We start from the raw sequence: 21,119 nt of genomic DNA on the forward strand, positions 1-21,119 counted from the left end.
GAGGATTGTTGCACACCTTTTAAGAAATTCTAATCATGCTTCTACATGTCCATAACCCAGCACATCGTGGCAAAGACACTATTAACAATCCTAAACCAACTTTCCTCATTCATATTCAATGGGTGTAAACCTTCATGAAAAACAAACCTACCCTTCTACCTCTATACAGGGTTTCAAGAGTAGGAAAATAACCCCTTTAGGTGTTTGTTTTAAATCTCCCAGACGGACAATAATAATTCTCTCACTATCATTTATTTAAAGGAGAGTGTGAGTTAGCCACTGACACACATGCTGTTAGTCTGAGAATAGACAGATTCAGATCAGTGAGCAGATGGCATACAGAGGCCGTTTCCTCCAGGTGCCACTGTGGGGCGCCTTCAGAAAGAAACAAAAAAAAGCCTAGACAAAAGAAATAATATATAGAATAAACGTGAATTCCTAGAGAAAGGAAGCGGTCACCCCAGGAGGCTGCAGTGAAGTCCACACACACGCTACAGATCAGATCAGAGCTGGAAAAGGAGGTGGTGATCTAGAAAGGAGGAGATCCAGGAGCTAGATGTTTAAACATGATTTTGTTGCTTTCCAACAAACTAAGGGGATAAGGCTTCTCAAGCGGTGTTGAGGAGGTCCTGGATGGCCTTCTGTTGCGTCTCATTCAGCATCGCTACACACTGTGTCCACAGTCCTCCAGAACCCTGGGGGGTAGAGGAACACAATACCTTTTTAGATGAAGAAACTGCTGACTGACTAGACTGGACCTAGGACATTTCAATGTGGGACACTGACAAGGTGTTTCAAATTAACCTGTTTGGTTCAAGTCAAGATTCAGTATTCCTCATTGTTTTGCACAATTTGATTGATCAAAAGCAGAAGTTTCTAGATAGAACAAAAGGTAACTTTGGCAAGCAGAGCAATAGCTGACCTGCACTTGACGGATGACATTTGCCAATCTCTTGCTGCATGCATCCTCACTCTTAACAGACTCGTTTGTGACCCCTTCAGCGATGATCTGGAATATCTTGGGAAGATTTGCATTGTCTGGTCCGAGGACAATAGGATTGTTGCTGTTTGGAGAAAAATACATTATTAACAAAAGAGAACATAGACATCAACTGCAACACTCGGGTCACATTCATTAGGCGACACAATGGAAAATGTCTAAACTCGTAGCAACAGAAAGCTAAATAAAACATTTATTGGCTAAAGTTCAATTACTCACTCCCCATTTGTCAGTTAACTACCGTTCGGAGCCTAATGAACAACCCAAATCAGTAAAGTCAGTCCCCCACCTTTCAATAAGGTCACACAGGAAGTCGAAGGTGTGCACAGCTTCCTCCTTGTCTTCGTTGAGTGGCAGCCAGGAGAGCCAATGGGGAAGGATCTCGTTGACGTTGGCACACTCGGGCCTGAACCTCATGACCTTGCCCACGGCTGAGATGCAGTTCTCTGTGGCGTTGACATTCTCCTTGACCTTGGAGTCTGGAGACTGGATCACTCCCACCAGTAGGGGCAGGGCCTCTGGAGAAGAGAGCAGAGTACATAACCAGTCAGGAGGGGGACAGAAAGACAGATACTCACAAATGTCAAGGCCCTCATGTAGAACGTGCAATAAGCAGTGCAGGTAACATACAGTGAGGGGAAAAAGTATTTGATCCCCTGCTGATTTTGTACGTTTGCCCACTGACAAAGAAATGATCAGTCTATAATTTTAATGGTAGGTTTATTTGAACAGTGAGAGACAGAATAACAAATAACAAATCCAGAAAAACGCATGTCAAAAATGTTATAAATTGATTTGCATTTTAATGAGGGAAATAAGTATTTGACCCCCTCTCAACCAGAAAGATTTCTGGCTCCCAGGTGTCTTTTATACAGGTAACGAGCTGAGATTAGGAGCACACTCCTAATCTCAGTTTGTTACCTGTATAAAAGACGCCTGTCCCCAGAAGCAATCAATCAATCAGATTCCAAACTCTCCACCATGGCCAAGACCAAAGAGCTCTCCAAGGATGTCAGGGACAAGATTGTAGACCTACACAAGGCTGGAATGGGCTACAAGACCATCGCCAAGCAGCTTGGTGAGAAGGTGACAACAGTTGGTGCGATTATTCGCAAATGGAAGAAACACAAAATAACTGTCAATCTCCCTGGGGCTCCATGCAAGATCTCACCTCGTGGAGTTGCAATGATCATGAAAACGGTGAGGAATCAGCCCAGAACTACACGGGAGGATCTTGTCAATGATCTCAAGGCAGCTGGGACCATAGACACCAAGAAAACAATTGATAACACACTACGCCGTGAAGGACTGAAATCCTGCGGCGCCCGCAAGGTCCCCCTGCTCAAGAAAGCACATATACAGGCCCATCTGAAGTTTGCCAATGAACATCTAAATGACTCAGAGGAGAACTGGGTGAAAGTGTTGTGGTCAGATGATGCCAAAGAGCTCGATTTTGGTCTCAACTCAACTCGCCGTGTTTGGAGGAGGAGGAATGCTGCCTATGACCCCAAGAACACCATCCCCACCGTCAAACATGGAGGTGGAAACATTATGCTTTGGGGGTGTTTTTCTGCGAAGGGGACAGGACAACTACACCGCATCAAAGGGACGATGGAGAGGGGCCATGTACCGTCAAATCTTGGGTGAGAACCTCCTTCCCTCAGCCAGGGCATTGAAAATGGGTCGTGGATGGGTATTACAGCATGACAATGACCCAAAACACACGGACAAGGCAACAAAGGAGTGGCTCAAGAAGAAGCACGTTAAGGTCCTGGAGTGGCCTAGCCAGTCTCCAGACCTTAATCCCATAGAAAATCTGTGGAGGGAGCTGAAGGTTCGAGTTGCCAAACGTCAGCCTCAAAACCTTAATGACTTGGAGAAGATCTGCAAAGAGGAGTGGAACAAAATCCCTCCTGAGATGTGTGCAAACCTGGTGGCCAACTACAAGAAACGTCTGACCTCTGTGATTGCCAACAAGGGTTTTGCCACCAAGTACTAAGTCATGTTTTGCAGAGGGGTCAAATACTTATTTCCCTCATTGAAATGCAAATCAATTTATAACATTTTTGACATGCGTTTTTTCTGGATTTTTTTGTTGTTATTCTGTCTCTCACTGTTCAAATAAACCTACCATTAAAATTATAGACTGATCATGTCTTTGTCAGTGGTCGAACGTACAAAATCAGCAGGGGATCAAATACTTTTTACCCTCACTGCATGAAACTCTTCATTCTTGTTGCAATCCATAGTGGGCTGTAGCCAAGGGAGCATGTCCAAATCATGATTTGCCCATTGACTAGGTTCAATATAATTACATGATATCAATGACTACCTCATCTCTTTACCCCACACAATTATTTGTATGGTCCCTCAGTCGAGCAGTGAATTTCAAACACAGATTCAACTACAAAGACCAGGGAGGTGACTAAATGGTGACTAAAACAGTTACAGTTTAATGGCTGTGATAGGAGAAAACTGAGGATGGATCAATAACATTGTATTTACTCCACAAGACTAACCTAAATGACAGAGTGAAAAGAAGGAAGCCTGTGCAGAATAAAAAATATTCCAAAACATGCATCCTGTTTGCAATAAGGCACTAAAGTAAAACTGCAAACATTGTGGCAAAGAAATGAACTTTATATCCTGACTACAAAGTGTCATGTTTGGGAAAACATCCAGCACAACACATCACTGAGTACCACTCTTCATATTTTCAGGCATGGTGATGGCTGCATCATGTTATGGGCAGGACTTGACTTCGGCAGGAGCTCACCAGAGCTGAGTACCGGCACCTCAAATGTTCTACTGCTTGAGCTCCTGTTCCTCTTATAGAATGTTAGCTCAAAAGTATTGTGGAGCTCCTGCACCTAAATATAAACAGTACCGGCACCCAAAATGAGTACCGGAACCTATTTCAGTCCAAGTCAATCACTGGTTCTGGGTATGTATGCTGGTCATCGGCAAGGACTAGGGAGTTTTTTTAGGATCAAAATAAACAGAATAGAGCTAAGCACAGGCCTATCCTAGAGGAAAACCTGATTCAGTCTGCTTTCCAACAGACACTGGGAGACAAATTCCCCTTTCATCAGGACAATTACCTAAAACACAAGGCCAAATACACACTGGAGTTGCTCACCAAGATGACATTGAATGTACCTGAGTGGCCTAGTTACAGTTTTGACTTAAATTGTCTATATAATCTATGCCGTTCAAACGTAGGTTTATTACCAACCAAAAGTGTCTGACACACCATTGTGATCTCTATAGTGCTGTTGGCTGGTCTTCGTTGACTATGTAGGGTTAAACATTGGTACACTATGATCTATAAGGCCACTTATGGAAAACTGCCACCTTATCGCTGTTCATCTTTGATAAGGACAGAAAATAAACACCTGTTATGGCCTCTCTCCTACTTACTTTTAACAGTTCCTAAAATCTGAACGGATCATGGCAAAAAGTGTTTTAGCTACTCAGCTACGTGGTGGTGGAATTCTCTCCAGACCAGCTTTAAATTCCTGGATCTTGTTTCCTTGGAGGAGTTTGAAAGTTTGGTTGACTCACATGTTACTGAGGAATGTGATTGTGATTAGGACTTGATGCGGTGGTACATATGATTGACTTTTTATCTAAGTATGATGCTTGTATGTTTCTGTAATTGAAATGTATATATTTTTTTATAGTGTGTCTATGTCTGTACGTTTTTACAGTATGTCTGATCTTTGTTTTAAACATTGCTCCCCCCTGCTGCTGTCTTGGTTGAACCAGGTTTTTCTTGAAAAAATAGATCAGAGATTCATCGGACCAGGCAATGGTTTTCCACACCTCAATTGTCCAGTGTTGGTGATCCTGTGCACACTGGAGATGCTTCATCTTGTTTTTAGCTGATAGGAGTGGAACCCGGTGTGGTCGTCTGCTGCAATAGCCCGTCCGTGACAAGGACCGATGAGTTTTGCGTTAGATGCACACCACTGTTGTACTGCTCCGTATTTGCCAGTTTGTGGCTGTGGTATCTGGACAATTTATGACTTTGCTAATGGTTGCAAATGGTCTTAGAGGATGTTGACTCAGCTTAAGGGGAGCATCTGGAGAGTAGTTCTATATGGGCACCCTAAAGCAGAGGAAGTCTGTTAGGTGGAGTCCTGGGATTGGTCTGTAGGGGAAAACACCCATATCAGGTTACATAGGATAAATACCACGGTTAAAACAAAGGACGGGAGAATAACATATTTAGAGTTTGGGTCAGGTTGTTCTCCAGATGTCTGCAGATATCTGTAAATTGGCGCTGAGATCTTCAAATGTAATAAATAATTATAATCGAGGACAGTGTCAGCGGATTTCCTTGTTCTCACAGCATAATTAGCATTGTTTTCTCGACACTACATGGCCCTCCTGTTAGCTTGCACGATTCTTGCCATTCTCCTTCGACCTCTCTCATCAACCAGCTGTTTTCTCCCTCAGGACTGCCGCTGACTGGATGTTTTTTGTTTGTCGAACCATTCATTCATTTCATGTGTGAAAAGCCCATGAGGCCAGCTGTTTCTGAGATACTGAAAAACTCCAGTCCATGGACTGACTTGGCTTTTCTCAATGACTATATATATTTGACTTGGCTTTGCTCAATGACCATTTATGACTTGGCTTGGCTCAATGACTGTATATATGACTTGACTTTGCTACATTAATGTATATTTGACTTGGCTTGGCTCAATGGCTGTTTATATGACTTGGCTTTGCTCAATGACTACCTACAAAAGATTGCACTGTGTCCATTACAATGGAGATAAATAAGTATCTTATTGAAGATGCCCAATCTTTGGAGATAACAATAGAATGTGAAGTCAAAGATATTGGTTTCCATCTGTGGCAATACTTTCCCTAAATGTTTTTGACAAATCCAACTCCAGAATAGCCTAGCCAGCTAAACTTTTGAATATGGTGTAGCAAAAAACAACAGATAACATTAGCTAGCTAGATAAGGTTAGCAAGATAGTGTAACCGGTGTGAAATGGCTAGCTAGTTAGCGGTGCGCGCTAGTAGCATTTCAATCGGTGACGTCACTCCCTCTGAGACATTGAAGTAGTTGTTTCCCTTGCTCTGCAAGGGCCGTGGCTTTTGTGGAGCGACGGGTAACGGTGCTTCGAGGATGACTGTTGTCGATGTGTGCAGAGGGTCCCTGGTTCAAGCCCAGGTAGGGGCGAGGAGAGGGACGGAAGCAACACTGTTACAATAGCATTCTAGTTTGTGCATTCCCCATATAATTCACCACGACATTCCTTCCCACCCACAATTCGTGAATATGTAGGCCTATAAGTATTCCCCGTCATTCTTCGGAGGGGGAACCTAAACATGCATTTCAGCTCTTAGGCAGGAATTATGTCGATATAGGGGCGGCATTGCCCTCTGGTGGGTCCTTTAATATAAGGTACAGTACAGATAGGCTAACTGCCAAAATAAAGGAAACACCAACATAAAGTGTCTTAATAGGGTGTTGGGCCACCATAAGCCGCCAGAACAGCTTCAATGCGCCTTGGCATAGATTGTACAAGTGTCTGGAAATCTATTGGAGGAATTCCATCATTTGGTGTTTTGTTGATGGTGGTGGAAAACCCTGCTCAGGCGCTGCTCCAGAATCTCCCAAAAGTGTCCAATTGGGTTGAGCCTTGTGACCGAGACAGACACATACCTTTTAAACCCCCTATGCTCATTTGAGACCCTTCTTTCAAAGCAGAGATACTGTATATAATGAAGAGATGTTCTTGTCTCCGCCCCTAACAATGGGAGTCATTGTCCCAAAGGTGGGAAGGTAGGGGGTCTGCTTAATAAACAGAATTTCTGTTTTCCCACATGGACAGATTTTGACGGGAGTGGACCCTTTCACTTCGCCTCATCCTTTCTGTTCAAAGTCACTGAAATCTCTTCTTCTAGCCTTGGTAGCCAAAATAATGGGCAACTGGGCATTTCTATGCATGACCCTAAGCATCATGGGATGTTAATTGCTTAATTAACTCAGGAACCACACCTGTGTGGAAGCACCTGCTTTCAATATACTTTGTATCCCTCATTTACTCAAACGTTTCCTTTATTTTGGCAGCTACCTGTAAGACAAGACTATCCCTCAGTTCGTGATCCTGTTAATCAGACATCTGTATGAATGTACGCTTCCTCCACAGGCTGGATAACATTTCAGCAAAACGTTATGTTACTGCTAAACACTCTTATTGAATAAGGAACTTCATTTAAAGGGAAATTCTGCCACATATTAATCTTCACCAAACCAGTGTCTACATATGTGAAAACAGCGTGTTTCTATAATCTGTGGTTAGAAAGATAAGGTCCTAAAAAAAATGCTTGTCTGTGACATCACAGGGTAGGATTAAAAGTAAAAAACATTGATTTTCAAAACCTGCAGTGAGTTTCTAGCCCAAGGGAGGGTATTTTCTTGCTCCCCACGTCACCGCGAATCTCAGTGTTTGAAAATCAGTGTTTATAAATGTGCTTTGATAATGTCATCAGGTAATATAATAATATAATATATTATAATATGCCATTTAGCAGACGCTTTTATCCAAAGCGACTTACAGTCATGTGTCATGTCATGTTTTACGTATGGGTGGTCCCGGGGATCGAACCCATTACCCTGGCGTTACAAGCGCCATGCTCTACCAGCTGAGCTACAGAGGACCACCCATACGTAAAGTTAATGTTAGATTTTTTCCTACAAAACGTACAAATGCGCCGTTTTCACATATGTCGACACTGGTATTGCGCTGGAGATAATGAAAATTAGGTTGATAAGTGGTGCCCTTTAAGGATTTTACTGAATAAGGAACTTCATTTGAGGCCAATTTCATGCTCTAGCCACCGTTTGGTGTTTACAACCATCTTGACTTCAACAACCCGACCAGGTGACACGTCCCAGAATGCAATGTTTTGTTCAAATGCCTTTTCCCTCACTTTAGAGCTCAGCTCAGTCATTGAACTACTGCAAAAATAGTGAGGCCTTTGTATGCCTGTTACAAACACCTCCAAAATAGTTGAATTTGTGGCTAGCAAGTTAGCCTTGCGTCAAGCAACCCGGGTTACCCTCACTGTTTGCTACACTGGTGTCAGAAGTGGGATGCATGTATAAACTACCAGTGATGTTGAGATGTGTCCCCTTCCACAGATCCTGTTTCTTCTTTATTATTTTCCATTATTTTTAATCACATTTTTTATTTCGGCCCCAATTACTATACATTACAACCGCAAATTCTCTTCACATCCAAAGTAAATACATTTTCTTATTTAGTAGGCCGTGAAATGATAGATGTAATCCCTAAAAACAATTCTCATATCTTCATTGTTGGTACAAAAGTGGAACTGCTTTCATCACTTCTGGAACGAGGTGTTGAAGAGGGACATGGATCTTGAAAAGATTAGGAAACATGAAACACAAGATGTTAGTGGTCCTGATTTGACCTGTGATGATTACTCTAATTACAATGACCACATGAATGACAACCTACTACCTACTTTGAACCTCATTATTGTCCCAGAAGCGCCGCTTCACATATGAACTCACTCTACAGATGCCGCTGTAGCCTGAAGACACTCGCCACTGAAAAGAGAATAATGACTTTTGTTTAACAGCTCGATTATGACAGACACCATCGTTAAATTTGACTTCAATTTTTTTTTTTTTTTTAAGTGTTGCACCGAAGAGGCACATGATTGATGATGTATAGTTTTATCATTTGCAATGATTTGACAAACCATTATATAGCTGTAACTGCCTCTGTCGCCAGTTTATTTCATGTATTAGCACTTTAGTTTATTTCATGTATTTGCACTTTTTATTATTTAATTTCTTCTGAATTGTACGTTTACAGCAAGACGGAACTAATTATTGGTTCCGCCCGAGTGTTGTCACCCGAGCGCCTTTTAGCGACGCACCGAGGAAACTTTACCGCAAAAAGCGAATTATTTTTCCACTGTTATCGTGTTTAAGTGCATACTTACAAAGAAAGTATACAGAAGAAGATAAAGGACATTTAAAAGGATGTTTAGCACCTCTGTGTGATAAGCAGCAATGAGTTGTCACGGGTTGACCAGCATTAAAGCCCTGTATTCAAATCAAGACCTCTTGCCTGTCACTGGAGGAGCTATAATAGCTCTTAATCACACTGCTACGTGGATCTTGAAAAGATTAGGAAACAGAAGATGTTAGTGATATGACCTGTGATGATTACTGTATTACATTGACCACATTAATGAACACAATAGAACCTACTGTGATTGAAAAAGTAGTTGTAGACTGAAGACACTGGCCACTGCAAAGAGAATAATGACTTGTGAGATCCACAGCAGTACTGACTTTTGTTTAACAGCTCCATTATGACAGACACCATCCATAAATTTGACTTCTATTTTTCTTCCTTTTAAAGTGTCGCCCCGAAGAGGCACATGATTGACGATGTCTAGTTTTATCATTGATTTGATAAACCATTATAATGCTCTGAATCACAGCTAGAATGCCAGGATGTCCGGTCTGTAAAAAGAGATGAAGAAGTATAAAGTACATCAAATACAGAGAGATGCTGTACTCACAACTATTTATTTTCTCTTACACTATCAGACCCTGTGTAATAAAATACTTTGGTTAACTATATGGTTTTGCATTTTGAGCTATTTAAAGAGAGTGGCCCTCCCTGAACCTTGAATTAGGGTTAGCTACCTTTGGCTGTATGTTCAGCCTCTTCAGAATAGTCCTGACTGCTGCATCATTACGAGGACAGTCCAGTAGTCCTCCCTGGCTCTCATGGAACAGACAGTCCACTGTGAGTATAACATCACTTCTGGTCACTAGTCTGCTGCTGTCAGGTACAGTGAAGTCTGGGCTGAAGGTGTGATGCAGCACTACCAGAATGACATCTTTACCAGCTGTCAAGAGAATGAGGGAATACGTCAAAATAAACCAATAAGCATCTCAAATAAACAATTTAGTAATATAATTTATGTCATTGGTACATTTTGAGTAAATCTGGTGTGGAAAGAGAATATCTGGTATAGAAGGAAATAACATTGCTTGGGAAGTTATATTTGGGATGAGTTACTGTACTTGGAATCTGTTGCAGTGCTGCTTCAATATCAATCCCAGCGCGGGAGACGATGGGACAGAAAGCCATGATGACATCGCTCTCCACTGTCGACTTGACTTCCGTAAAACATCTTGTGGTGTTGAGTTGTCTCATAAACTGAATATGAGAATCAAAAGTATTGCCAGTCTCAACTGTGAAGTATTTCATCTTGTGTGCCACTTAAACAAGAGAGAGAAATCAAAAAGGTTATTTATAAAAGTATTAATGTTGGTGTTAATTGGAACAATGGATATTTTGATCATAGTTCAGCCAGCTATAAGAGTATTGTAGGTTTAACCGTTTACTTTACAGTGCACCCCTTAATCAAAATCTTAAATTATACAAAAGAGCCCTGTTGAAAATTACCTCTGTGTTCCAACATGGATCTATAGAAAGTGAAGAACAGACAAAAGGGTTTATGAGTCTAGATAGATACATTCAGGATAGGCAAACTACAACTAGTGTACAAACCATGAAGATAAACTATTGTTCTCTACGGTGCAAACTGCGTACAGCAGTGTGAGGCTACTTCACATTCTAAACATTAACTTTTTTGCTCTAATCTTTCACAATATCCGGCTCTAGAGTATTTTGACACCTCACTCTTTCCAATGGACCACATGATTTCTTGGAATTAGAAAGTGAAAACAATGTGTTGGTGTAAATGTACTTACTGCCTCTGCTCTATTCTACAATCATAGAATTACACGTCTAAGAAACATTCAATTAAATTCTGCACTACCAGTTTCCACTTAACCATGTGTACTGTTTAATTCCTGTAGACATAGAATATTAAATGATCATAAAACCTTTCATGACACCCACCCAACTGTAAATGATAGTTATTATTATTTTTATTTTATTTCACCTTTATTTAACCAGGTAAGCCAGTTGAGAACAGGTTCTCATTTACAACTGCGACCTGGCCAAGATAAAGCAAAGTAGTGCAATAAAAACAACACAGAGTTACATATGGGGTAAAGAAAAAAAAAACATAAAGTCAGAAAATACAACAGAAAATATATATACAGTGTGTGCAAATGTAGCAAGTTATGGAGGTAAGGCAATAAATGGGCTATAGTGCAGAATAATTACAATAGTATTAACACTGGAATGCTAGATGTGCAAGAGATTATGTGCAAATAGAGATACTGGGGTGCAAAAGAGCAAATTAAATAACAATATAGGGATGAGGTAGTTGGGTGGGCTAATTTCAGATGGGCTGTGTACAGGTGCAGTGATCGGTAAGGTGCTCTGACAACTGATGCTTAAAGTTATTGGGGGAGATAAGAGTCTCCAGCTTCAGAGATTTTTGCAATTCGTTCCAGTCATTGGCAGCAGAGAACTGGAAGGAATGGCGGCCAAAGGAGGTGTTGGCTTTGGGAATGACCAGTGAGATATACCTGCTGGAGCGCAGACTACGGGTGGGTGCTGCTATGGTGACCAATGAGCTAAGATAGGGCGGGGATTTGCCTAGCAGTGATTTATAGATGGCCTGGAGCCAGTGGGTTTGACGACGAACATGTAGTGAGGACCAGCCAACAAGAGCGTACAGGTCACAGTGGTGGGTAGTGTATGGGGGCTTTGGAGACAAAACGGATGGCACTGTGATAGACTACATCCAATTTGCTGAGTAGAGTGTTGGAGGCTATTTTGTAAATGACATCGCCGAAGTCAAGGATCGGTAGGATAGTCAGTTTTACGAGGGCATGTTTGGCAGCATGAGTGAAGGGAGGCTTTGTTGCGAAATAGGAAGCCGATTCTAGATTTAACTTTGGATTGGAGATTCTTTATGTGAGTCTGGAAGTTGAGTTTACAGTCTAACCAGACACCTAGATATTTGTAGTTGTCCACATACTCTAGGTCAGACCCGTCGAGAGTGGTGATTCTAGTCGGGTGGGCGGGTGCTAGCAGCGTTCGATTGAAAAGCATGCATTTAGTTTTACTAGTGTTTAAGAGCAGTTGAAGGCTACTGAAGGATTGTTGTATGGCATTGAAGCTCGTTTGGAGGTTTGTTAACACAGTGTCCAATGAAGGGCCAGATGTATACAAAATGGTGTCGTCTGCGTAGAGGTGGATCTGAGAGTCACCAGCAGCAAGAGCGACATCATTGATATACACGGAGAAAAGTGTCGGCCCAAGAATTGAACCCTGTGGCACCCCCATAGAGACTGCCATAGGTCCAGACAACAGGCCCTCCGATTTGACACACTGAACTCTATCTGAGAAGTAGTTGGTGAACCAGGCGAGGCAGTCATTTGAGAAACCAAGGCTATTTAGTCTGCCAATAAGAATGCGGTGGTTGACAGAGTCGAAAGCCTTGGCCAGGTCGATGAAGACGGCTGCACAGTACTGTCTATTATCAATCGCGGTTATAATATCGTTTAGGACCTTGAGCGTGGCTGAAGTGCACCCGTGACCAGCTCGGAAACCGGATTGCATAGCGGAGAAGGTACGGTGGTATTCGAAATGGTCGATGATCTGTTTGTTAACTTGGCTTTCGAATACTTTCGAAAGGCAGGGCAGGATGGATATAGGTCTGTAGCAGTTTGGATCTAGAGTGTCACCCCCTTTGAAGAGGGGGATGACCGCGGCAGCTTTCCAATCTCTGGGGATCTCAGACGTTATGAAAGAGAGGTTGAACAGACTAGTAATAGGGGTTGCGACAATTTGGCGGCTAGTTTTAGGAAGAAAGGGTCCAGATTGTCTAGCCCAGCTGATTTGTAGGGGTCCAGATTTTGCAGCGCTTTCAAAACATCAACTGTCTGAATTTGTGTGAAGGAGAAGCGGGGGGCATGGGCAAGTTGCAGCAGAGGGTGCGGAGTTGGTGGCCGGGTTAGTGGTAGCCAGATGGAAAGCATGGCCAGCTGTAGCAAAATGCTTGTTGAAATTCTCGATTATTGTAGATTTATCGGTGGTGATAGTGTTTCCTAGCCTCAGTGCAGTGGGCAGCTGGGAGGAAGTGCTCTTATTCTCCATGGACTTTACAGTGTCCCAAAACTTTTTGGAGTTAGTGCTACAGGATGCAAATTTCTGTTTGAAAAAGTTAGCCTTTGCTTTCCTGACTGCTTGTGTATATTGGTTCCTAACTTCCCTGAAAAGTTGCATATCGCGGGGGCTATTTGATGCTAATGCTGTACGCCACAGGATGTTTTTGTGCTGGTCAAGGGCAGTCAAGTCTGAGGAGAACCAGGGGCTATATCGGTTCTTAGTTCTGTATTTTTTGAATGGGGCATGTTTATTTAAGATTGAGAGGAAATTACTTTTAAGGAACAACCAGGCATCCTCTACTGACGGAATGAGATCTATATCCATCCAGGATACCTGGGCCAGGTCAATTAGGAAGGCCTCCTCGCTAAAGTGTTTTAGGGAGCGTTTGACAGTGATGAGGGGTGGTCGTTTGACCGCGGACCCGTTACGGACGCAGGCAATAAGGCAGTGATCGCTGAGATCCTGGTTGAAGACAGCTGAGGTGTATTTAGAGGGTATGTTAGTCAGGATGATATCTATGAGGGTACCCATGTTTAAGGATTTAGGGTTGTACCTGGTAGGTTCGTTGATAATTTGCGTGAGGTTGAGGGCATCTAGCTTGGATTGTAGGATGGCTGGGGTATTAAGCATATCCCAATTTAGGTCACCAAGCAGTACAAACTCAGAGGATAAATGGGGGCAATCAATTCACATATGGTGTCCAGGGCACAGCTGGGGGCTGAGGGGGTCTGTAGCAAGCGGCAACAGTGAGAGACTTATTTCTGGAAAGGTGGATTTTTAGAAGTAGAAGCTCAAACTGTTTGGGCACAGACCTGGATAGTATGATAGAGCTCTGCAGGCTATCTCTACAGTAGATTGCAACTCCACCCCCTTTGGCAGTTCTATCTAGACGGAAAATGTTATAGTTGGGGATGGAAATTTCAGAATTTTTGGTGGCCTTCCTGAGCCAGGATTCAGACACTGCTAGAACATCAGGGTTGGCAGAGTGTGCTAACGCAGTGAATAACTCAAACTTAGGAAGTAGACTTCTGATATTTATGTGCAAGAAACCCAGACTTTTGCGATTACAGAAGTCAACAAATGATAGCTCCTGGGGAGTAGGAGTGATACTGGGGGCTACAGGGCCTGGGTTAGCCTCTACATCACCAGAGGAACAGAGGAGGTGTTGTCAATGAAAGGAAGTGAGGAAAGTAGACTTACCCTGCAGCTATGGGATTCTTTTCTATCCACTGTATTGCAGTTGTGGTTTGACCTGATCTGTCCCAATTGTCAAACTAAGAGAAAGTCAAACTTAACAGCATTAGATAAACAAGGGTTTCCACAAGTTACCACAGCCACAAAGTCCAAATGTGCTATATTGTAAAAATACATGAAATCTCAAACTAGCTTTTTGGTCTTAATTGAAAGTTAGTCATGAGGTTAGCAGTGTGGTTAAGATTAGGGTAAAGGTTAACCTTGAATTAGGGTTAGCTACCTCTGGCTGTATGTTGAGCCTCTTCAGAACCGTGGTGACTGCTGCATCATTACGAGGACACTCCAGTAGTCCTCCCTGGCTCTCATGGAACAGACAGTCCACTGTGAGTATAACATCACTTCTGGTCACTAGTCTGCTGCTGTCAGGTACAGTGAAGTCTGGGCTGAAGGTGTGATGCAGCACTACCAGAATGACATCTTTACCAGCTGTCAAGAGAATGAGGGAATACGCCAAAATAAACCAATAAGCATCTCAAATAAACAATTTAGTAATATAATTTATGTCATTGGTACATTTTGAGTAAATCTGGTGTGGAAAGAGAATATCTGGTATAGAAGGAAATAACATTGCTTGGGAAGTTATATTTGGGATGAGTTACTGTACTTGGAATCTGTTGCAGTGCTGCTTCAATATCAATCCCAGCGCGGGAGACGATGGGACAGAAAGCCATGATGACATCGCTCTCCACTGTCGACTTGACTTCCGTAAAACATCTTGTGGTGTTGAGTTGTCTCATAAACTGAATATGAGAATCAAAAGTATTGCCAGTCTCAACTGTGAAGTATTTCATCTTGTGTGCCACTTAAACAAGAGAGAGAAATCAAAAAGGTTATTTATAAAAGTATTAATGTTGGTGTTAATTGGAACAATGGATATTTTGATCATAGTTCAGCCAGCTATAAGAGTATTGTAGGTTTAACCGTTTACTTTACAGTGCACCCCTTAATCAAAATCTTAAATTATACAAAAGAGCCCTGTTGAAAATTACCTCTGTGTTCCAACATGGATCTATAGAAAGTGAAGAACAGACAAAAGGGTTTATGAGTCTAGATAGATACATTCAGGATAGGCAAACTACAACTAGTGTACAAACCATGAAGATAAACTATTGTTCTCTACGGTGCAAACTGCGTACAGCAGTGTGAGGCTACTTCACATTCTAAACATTAACTTTTTTGCTCTAATCTTTCACAATATCCGGCTCTAGAGTATTTTGACACCTCACTCTTTCCAATGGACCACATGATTTCTTGGAATTAGAAAGTGAAAGCAATGTGTTGGTGTAAATGTACTTACTGCCTCTGCTCTATTCTACAATCATAGAATTACACGTCTAAGAAACATTCAATTAAATTCTGCACTACCAGTTTCCACTTAACCATGTGTACTGTTTAATTCCTGTAGACATAGAATATTAAATGATCATAAAACCTTTCATGACACCCACCCAACTGTAAATGATAGTTATGGTGTTCATATTGAACATGAATTGTCAATGAAAGGAAGTGAGGAAAGTAGACTTACCCTGCAGCTATGGGATTCTTTTCTATCCACTGTATTGCAGTTGTGGTTTGACCTGATCTGTCCCAATTGTCAAACTAAGAGAAAGTCAAACTTAACAGCATTAGATAAACAAGGGTTTCCACAAGTTACCACAGCCACAAAGTCCAAATGTGCTATATTGTAAAAATACATGAAATCTCAAACTAGCTTTTTGGTCTTAATTGAAAGTTAGTCATGAGGTTAGCAGTGTGGTTAAGATTAGGTAAAGGTTAACCTTGAATTAGGGTTAGCTACCTCTGGCTGTATGTTGAGCCTCTTCAGAACCGTGGTGACTGCTGCATCATTACGAGGACACTCCAGTAGTCCTCCCTGGCTCTCATGGAACAGACAGTCCACTGTGAGTATAACATCACTTCTGGTCACTAGTCTGCTGCTGTCAGGTACAGTGAAGTCTGGGCTGAAGGTGTGATGCAGCACTACCAGAATGACATCTTTACCAGCTGTCAAGAGAATGAGGGAATACGCCAAAATAAACCAATAAGCATCTCAAATAAACAATTTAGTAATATAATTTATGTCATTGGTACATTTTGAGTAAATCTGGTGTGGAAAGAGAATATCTGGTATAGAAGGAAATAACATTGCTTGGGAAGTTATATTTGGGATGAGTTACTGTACTTGGAATCTGTTGCAGTGCTGCTTCAATATCAATCCCAGCGCGGGAGACGATGGGACAGAAAGCCATGATGACATCGCTCTCCACTGTCGACTTGACTTCCGTAAAACATCTTGTGGTGTTGAGTTGTCTCATAAACTGAATATGAGAATCAAAAGTATTGCCAGTCTCAACTGTGAAGTATTTCATCTTGTGTGCCACTTAAACAAGAGAGAGAAATCAAAAAGGTTATTTATAAAAGTATTAATGTTGGTGTTAATTGGAACAATGGATATTTTGATCATAGTTCAGCCAGCTATAAGAGTATTGTAGGTTTAACCGTTTACTTTACAGTGCACCCCTTAATCAAAATCTTAAATTATACAAAAGAGCCCTGTTGAAAATTACCTCTGTGTTCCAACATGGATCTATAGAAAGTGAAGAACAGACAAAAGGGTTTATGAGTCTAGATAGATACATTCAGGATAGGCAAACTACAACTAGTGTACAAACCATGAAGATAAACTATTGTTCTCTACGGTGCAAACTGCGTACAGCAGTGTGAGGCTACTTCACATTCTAAACATTAACTTTTTTGCTCTAATCTTTCACAATATCCGGCTCTAGAGTATTTTGACACCTCACTCTTTCCAATGGACCACATGATTTCTTGGAATTAGAAAGTGAAAGCAATGTGTTGGTGTAAATGTACTTACTGCCTCTGCTCTATTCTACAATCATAGAATTACACGTCTAAGAAACATTCAATTAAATTCTGCACTACCAGTTTCCACTTAACCATGTGTACTGTTTAATTCCTGTAGACATAGAATATTAAATGATCATAAAACCTTTCATGACACCCACCCAACTGTAAATGATAGTTATGGTGTTCATATTGAACATGAATTGTCAATGAAAGGAAGTGAGGAAAGTAGACTTACCCTGCAGCTATGGGATTCTTTTCTATCCACTGTATTGCAGTTGTGGTTTGACCTGATCTGTCCCAATTGTCAAACTAAGAGAAAGTCAAACTTAACAGCATTAGATAAACAAGGGTTTCCACAAGTTACCACAGCCACAAAGTCCAAATGTGCTATATTGTAAAAATACATGAAATCTCAAACTAGCTTTTTGGTCTTAATTGAAAGTTAGTCATGAGGTTAGCAGTGTGGTTAAGATTAGGGTAAAGGTTAACCTTGAATTAGGGTTAGCTACCTCTGGCTGTATGTTGAGCCTCTTCAGAACCGTGGTGACTGCTGCATCATTACGAGGACACTCCAGTAGTCCTCCCTGGCTCTCATGGAACAGACAGTCCACTGTGAGTATAACATCACTTCTGGTCACTAGTCTGCTGCTGTCAGGTACAGTGAAGTCTGGGTTGAAGGTGTGATGCTGCACTACTAGAATGACATCTTTACCAGCTGTCAAGAGAATGAGGGAATACGCCAAAATAAACCAATAAGCATCTCAAATAAACAATTTAGTAATATAATTTATGTCGTTGGTACATTTTGAGTAAATCTGGTGTGGAAAGAGAATATCTGGTATAGAAGGAAATAACATTGCTTGGGAAGTTATATTTGGGATGAGTTACTGTACTTGGAATCTGTTGCAGTGCTGCTTCAATATCAGTCCCAGCGCGGGAGACGATGGGACAGAAAGCCATGATGACATCACTCTCCACTGGAGACTTGACTTCCGTAAAACATCTTGTGGTGTTGAGTTGGCTCATAAACTGAATATGAGAATCAAAAGTATTGCCAGTCTCAACTGTGAAGTATTTCATCTTGTGTGCCACTTAAACAAGAGAGAGAAATCAAAAAGGTTATTTATAAAAGTATTAATGTTGGTGTTAATTGGAACAATGGATATTTTGATCATAGTTCAGCCAGCTATAAGAGTATTGTAGGTTTAACCGTTTACTTTACAGTGCACCCCTTAATCAAAATCTTAAATTATACAAAAGAGCCCTGTTGAAAATTACCTCTGTGTTCCAACATGGATCTATAGAAAGTGAAGAACAGACAAAAGGGTTTATGAGTCTAGATAGATACATTCAGGATAGGCAAACTACAACTAGTGTACAAACCATGAAGATAAACTATTGTTCTCTACGGTGCAAACTGCGTACAGCAGTGTGAGGCTACTTCACATTCTAAACATTAACTTTTTTGCTCTAATCTTTCACAATATCCGGCTCTAGAGTATTTTGACACCTCACTCTTTCCAATGGACCACATGATTTCTTGGAATTAGAAAGTGAAAGCAATGTGTTGGTGTAAATGTACTTACTGCCTCTGCTCTATTCTACAATCATAGAATTACACGTCTAAGAAACATTCAATTAAATTCTGCACTACCAGTTTCCACTTAACCATGTGTACTGTTTAATTCCTGTAGACATAGAATATTAAATGATCATAAAACCTTTCATGACACCCACCCAACTGTAAATGATAGTTATGGTGTTCATATTGAACATGAATTGTCAATGAAAGGAAGTGAGGAAAGTAGACTTACCCTGCAGCTATGGGATTATTTTCTGTCCCCTGTATTGCAGTTGTGGTTTGAAGTGAGATGTCACAATAGCTAAACTAAGAGAAAGTGAAACTAAACAGCATGATAAACCAGGGGGTTACACTAGTTACCACAGCCACAAAGTCAAAACAGGCTATATCGTAAAAATTCATAAAAACTAAAATGAGCTTTTTGGTCTGTCTTAATTTAAGGTTAGTCATAAGGTTAACAGTGTGGTTAAGATTCGGGTAAAGGTTAGGTTTAAAATCACAATTTAAAAAGATAAATTGTAGAAATAGGTGGGGTCTATGACTTTGTGGCGGTGGTAACTAGTGACGACCGATAGGAAGGGGAGGAGGCTATTTTATCAGAAAGTCACTTTGGCAATCTATAGTTCAAACAACAAAGCAGACACCCCACCACTTATTTGGTAAACAGCTGAGGGATGGGGCTGTAAAAATAACTACCCTTACATTCATAGACAGAGCTATGGATGCAAGGAACGACAGACCATCCATAACATCAACATGATAGTTGTTGCCAGGTTGAGGCTATACAGTGCTAGTTTACAATTACACATTTAAAAACAACGGAGTAAAAAAAGCATATATTTTGGGTTCTGATGGGGTACGGCAGTTGAATTAAGCTGATAGTGCAATTATAAATCATAGTCTTTTGAATTCATTACATATAACCATTGATTCTTAAATCCAAAAATGAATGTACCAAACACAGATTGCCCTTTTATAAAAAGGTAAAGTATGTCATAGTAGTTAGACCAAGCAAGATTAAAATGTGCTCTTACATTTACATTAAATTTACATTTTAGTCATTTAGCAGACGCTCTTATCCAGAGCGACTTACAGTTAGTGAATACATTTTTTTTTATACTGGCCCCCCGTGGGAATCGAACCCACAACCCTGGCGTTGCAAACGCCATGCTCTATCAACTGAGCTATATCGCTGCCGGCCATTCCCTCCCCTACCCTGGACGACCCTGGGCCAATTGTGCGCCTCCCGGTCGCGGCCGGCTGCGACAGAGCCTGGATTCGAACCAGGATCTCTAGTGGCACAGTTAGCACTGCGATGCAGTGCCTTAGACCACTGCGCCACTCAGGAGTATAACTAACTCTTCACCTGCACTGATTGGAAAAGACTGGACAGATGAAAACAATGTGGTGGAAGATATTTTTTTTTTCTCCATCAGATAGCTCAATGGCGGTCTGCACTCCTGGCTCTCGCGGTAGAATGTCTTTAGGCTGAAATGTAGAATTATTTCAACCACAGATCGTGATTCATATTGTCCTATCATTTAGGTTTAATGGTCCTAGCAGTCATAGTTCAATTTTGTTCTATGCAACTCCTTATTCAGTAGATGTATATTGAACAAATCTAAAGGCAACATGTAAAGTGTTGGTCCCATGAAATACAAATTCCCAGCAATTTTTAATATGCACAAATTTGTTTACATCGCTGTTAATTAGCATTTCTCTTTCGCCAAGATAATCCAGCCACCTGACAGGTGTGGCATATCAAGAAGCTGACTAAACAGCATGATCATTACACAAGTGCACCTTGTGCTGGAGACAATAAAGGCCACTTTAAAATGTGCCGTTTTGTCACACAACACAATGCCACAGATGTCTCAAATTCTGAGGGCGCGTGCAATTGGCATGCTGACTGCAGGAATTTCCACCAGAGTTGTAGCCAAATAATTGAATGTTAATTTCCCTACCATAAACCGCATCTGTCATTTTAGAGAATTTGGCAGTATCGCCAGCCCAGGACCTCCACATCTGGCTTCTTCACCTGCGGGATCGTCTGAGACCAGCCACTCGGACAGCTGATGAAACTGGTTTTGCACAACCGAAGAATATCTGCACTAACTGTCAGGAACAGTCTCAGGGAAGCTCATTTGCGCGCGCGTCGTCCTCACCAGGATCTTGTCCTGACTGCAGTTTGGCGTCGTAACTGACTTCAGTATGCAAATGCTCACCTTCGATGGCCACTCTGTTCACAGTGTGAGTACAGCGCCCCATGGTGGCGTTGGGGTTATGGTATGGGCAGGCATAAGCT

General features: G+C 41.4%; 1 protein-coding gene across 1 annotated transcript in view; it reads right to left on the reverse strand.

Annotated features, from left to right (window-relative positions):
• LOC123481343 overlaps positions 1-19,110 on the reverse strand; it is a 32,488-nt gene extending 13,378 nt beyond the window's left edge. The window contains exons 1-16 of the mRNA XM_045218806.1: positions 19,047-19,110; positions 18,511-18,530; positions 18,126-18,323; positions 17,742-17,947; positions 17,468-17,541; positions 16,932-16,951; positions 16,547-16,744; positions 16,163-16,368; positions 15,890-15,963; positions 15,354-15,373; positions 14,969-15,166; positions 14,585-14,790; positions 14,311-14,384; positions 10,486-10,505; positions 10,101-10,298; positions 9,717-9,922 (exon numbers count right to left, since the gene is read on the reverse strand). Of these exons, the coding sequence (XP_045074741.1) occupies positions 9,717-9,922; positions 10,101-10,298; positions 10,486-10,505; positions 14,311-14,384; positions 14,585-14,790; positions 14,969-15,166; positions 15,354-15,373; positions 15,890-15,963; positions 16,163-16,368; positions 16,547-16,744; positions 16,932-16,951; positions 17,468-17,541; positions 17,742-17,947; positions 18,126-18,323; positions 18,511-18,526 (1,914 nt within the window). The 5' untranslated portion in view covers positions 18,527-18,530; positions 19,047-19,110. The remainder of the gene's footprint in view (positions 1-9,716; positions 9,923-10,100; positions 10,299-10,485; positions 10,506-14,310; positions 14,385-14,584; positions 14,791-14,968; positions 15,167-15,353; positions 15,374-15,889; positions 15,964-16,162; positions 16,369-16,546; positions 16,745-16,931; positions 16,952-17,467; positions 17,542-17,741; positions 17,948-18,125; positions 18,324-18,510; positions 18,531-19,046) is intronic.
• Positions 19,111-21,119: the final 2,009 nt, after the last annotated feature.

The sequence above is a fragment of the Coregonus clupeaformis genome, unplaced genomic scaffold (assembly GCF_020615455.1).
Source record: "Coregonus clupeaformis isolate EN_2021a unplaced genomic scaffold, ASM2061545v1 scaf1815, whole genome shotgun sequence".
Taxonomy (NCBI): Eukaryota; Metazoa; Chordata; class Actinopteri; order Salmoniformes; family Salmonidae; genus Coregonus; species Coregonus clupeaformis.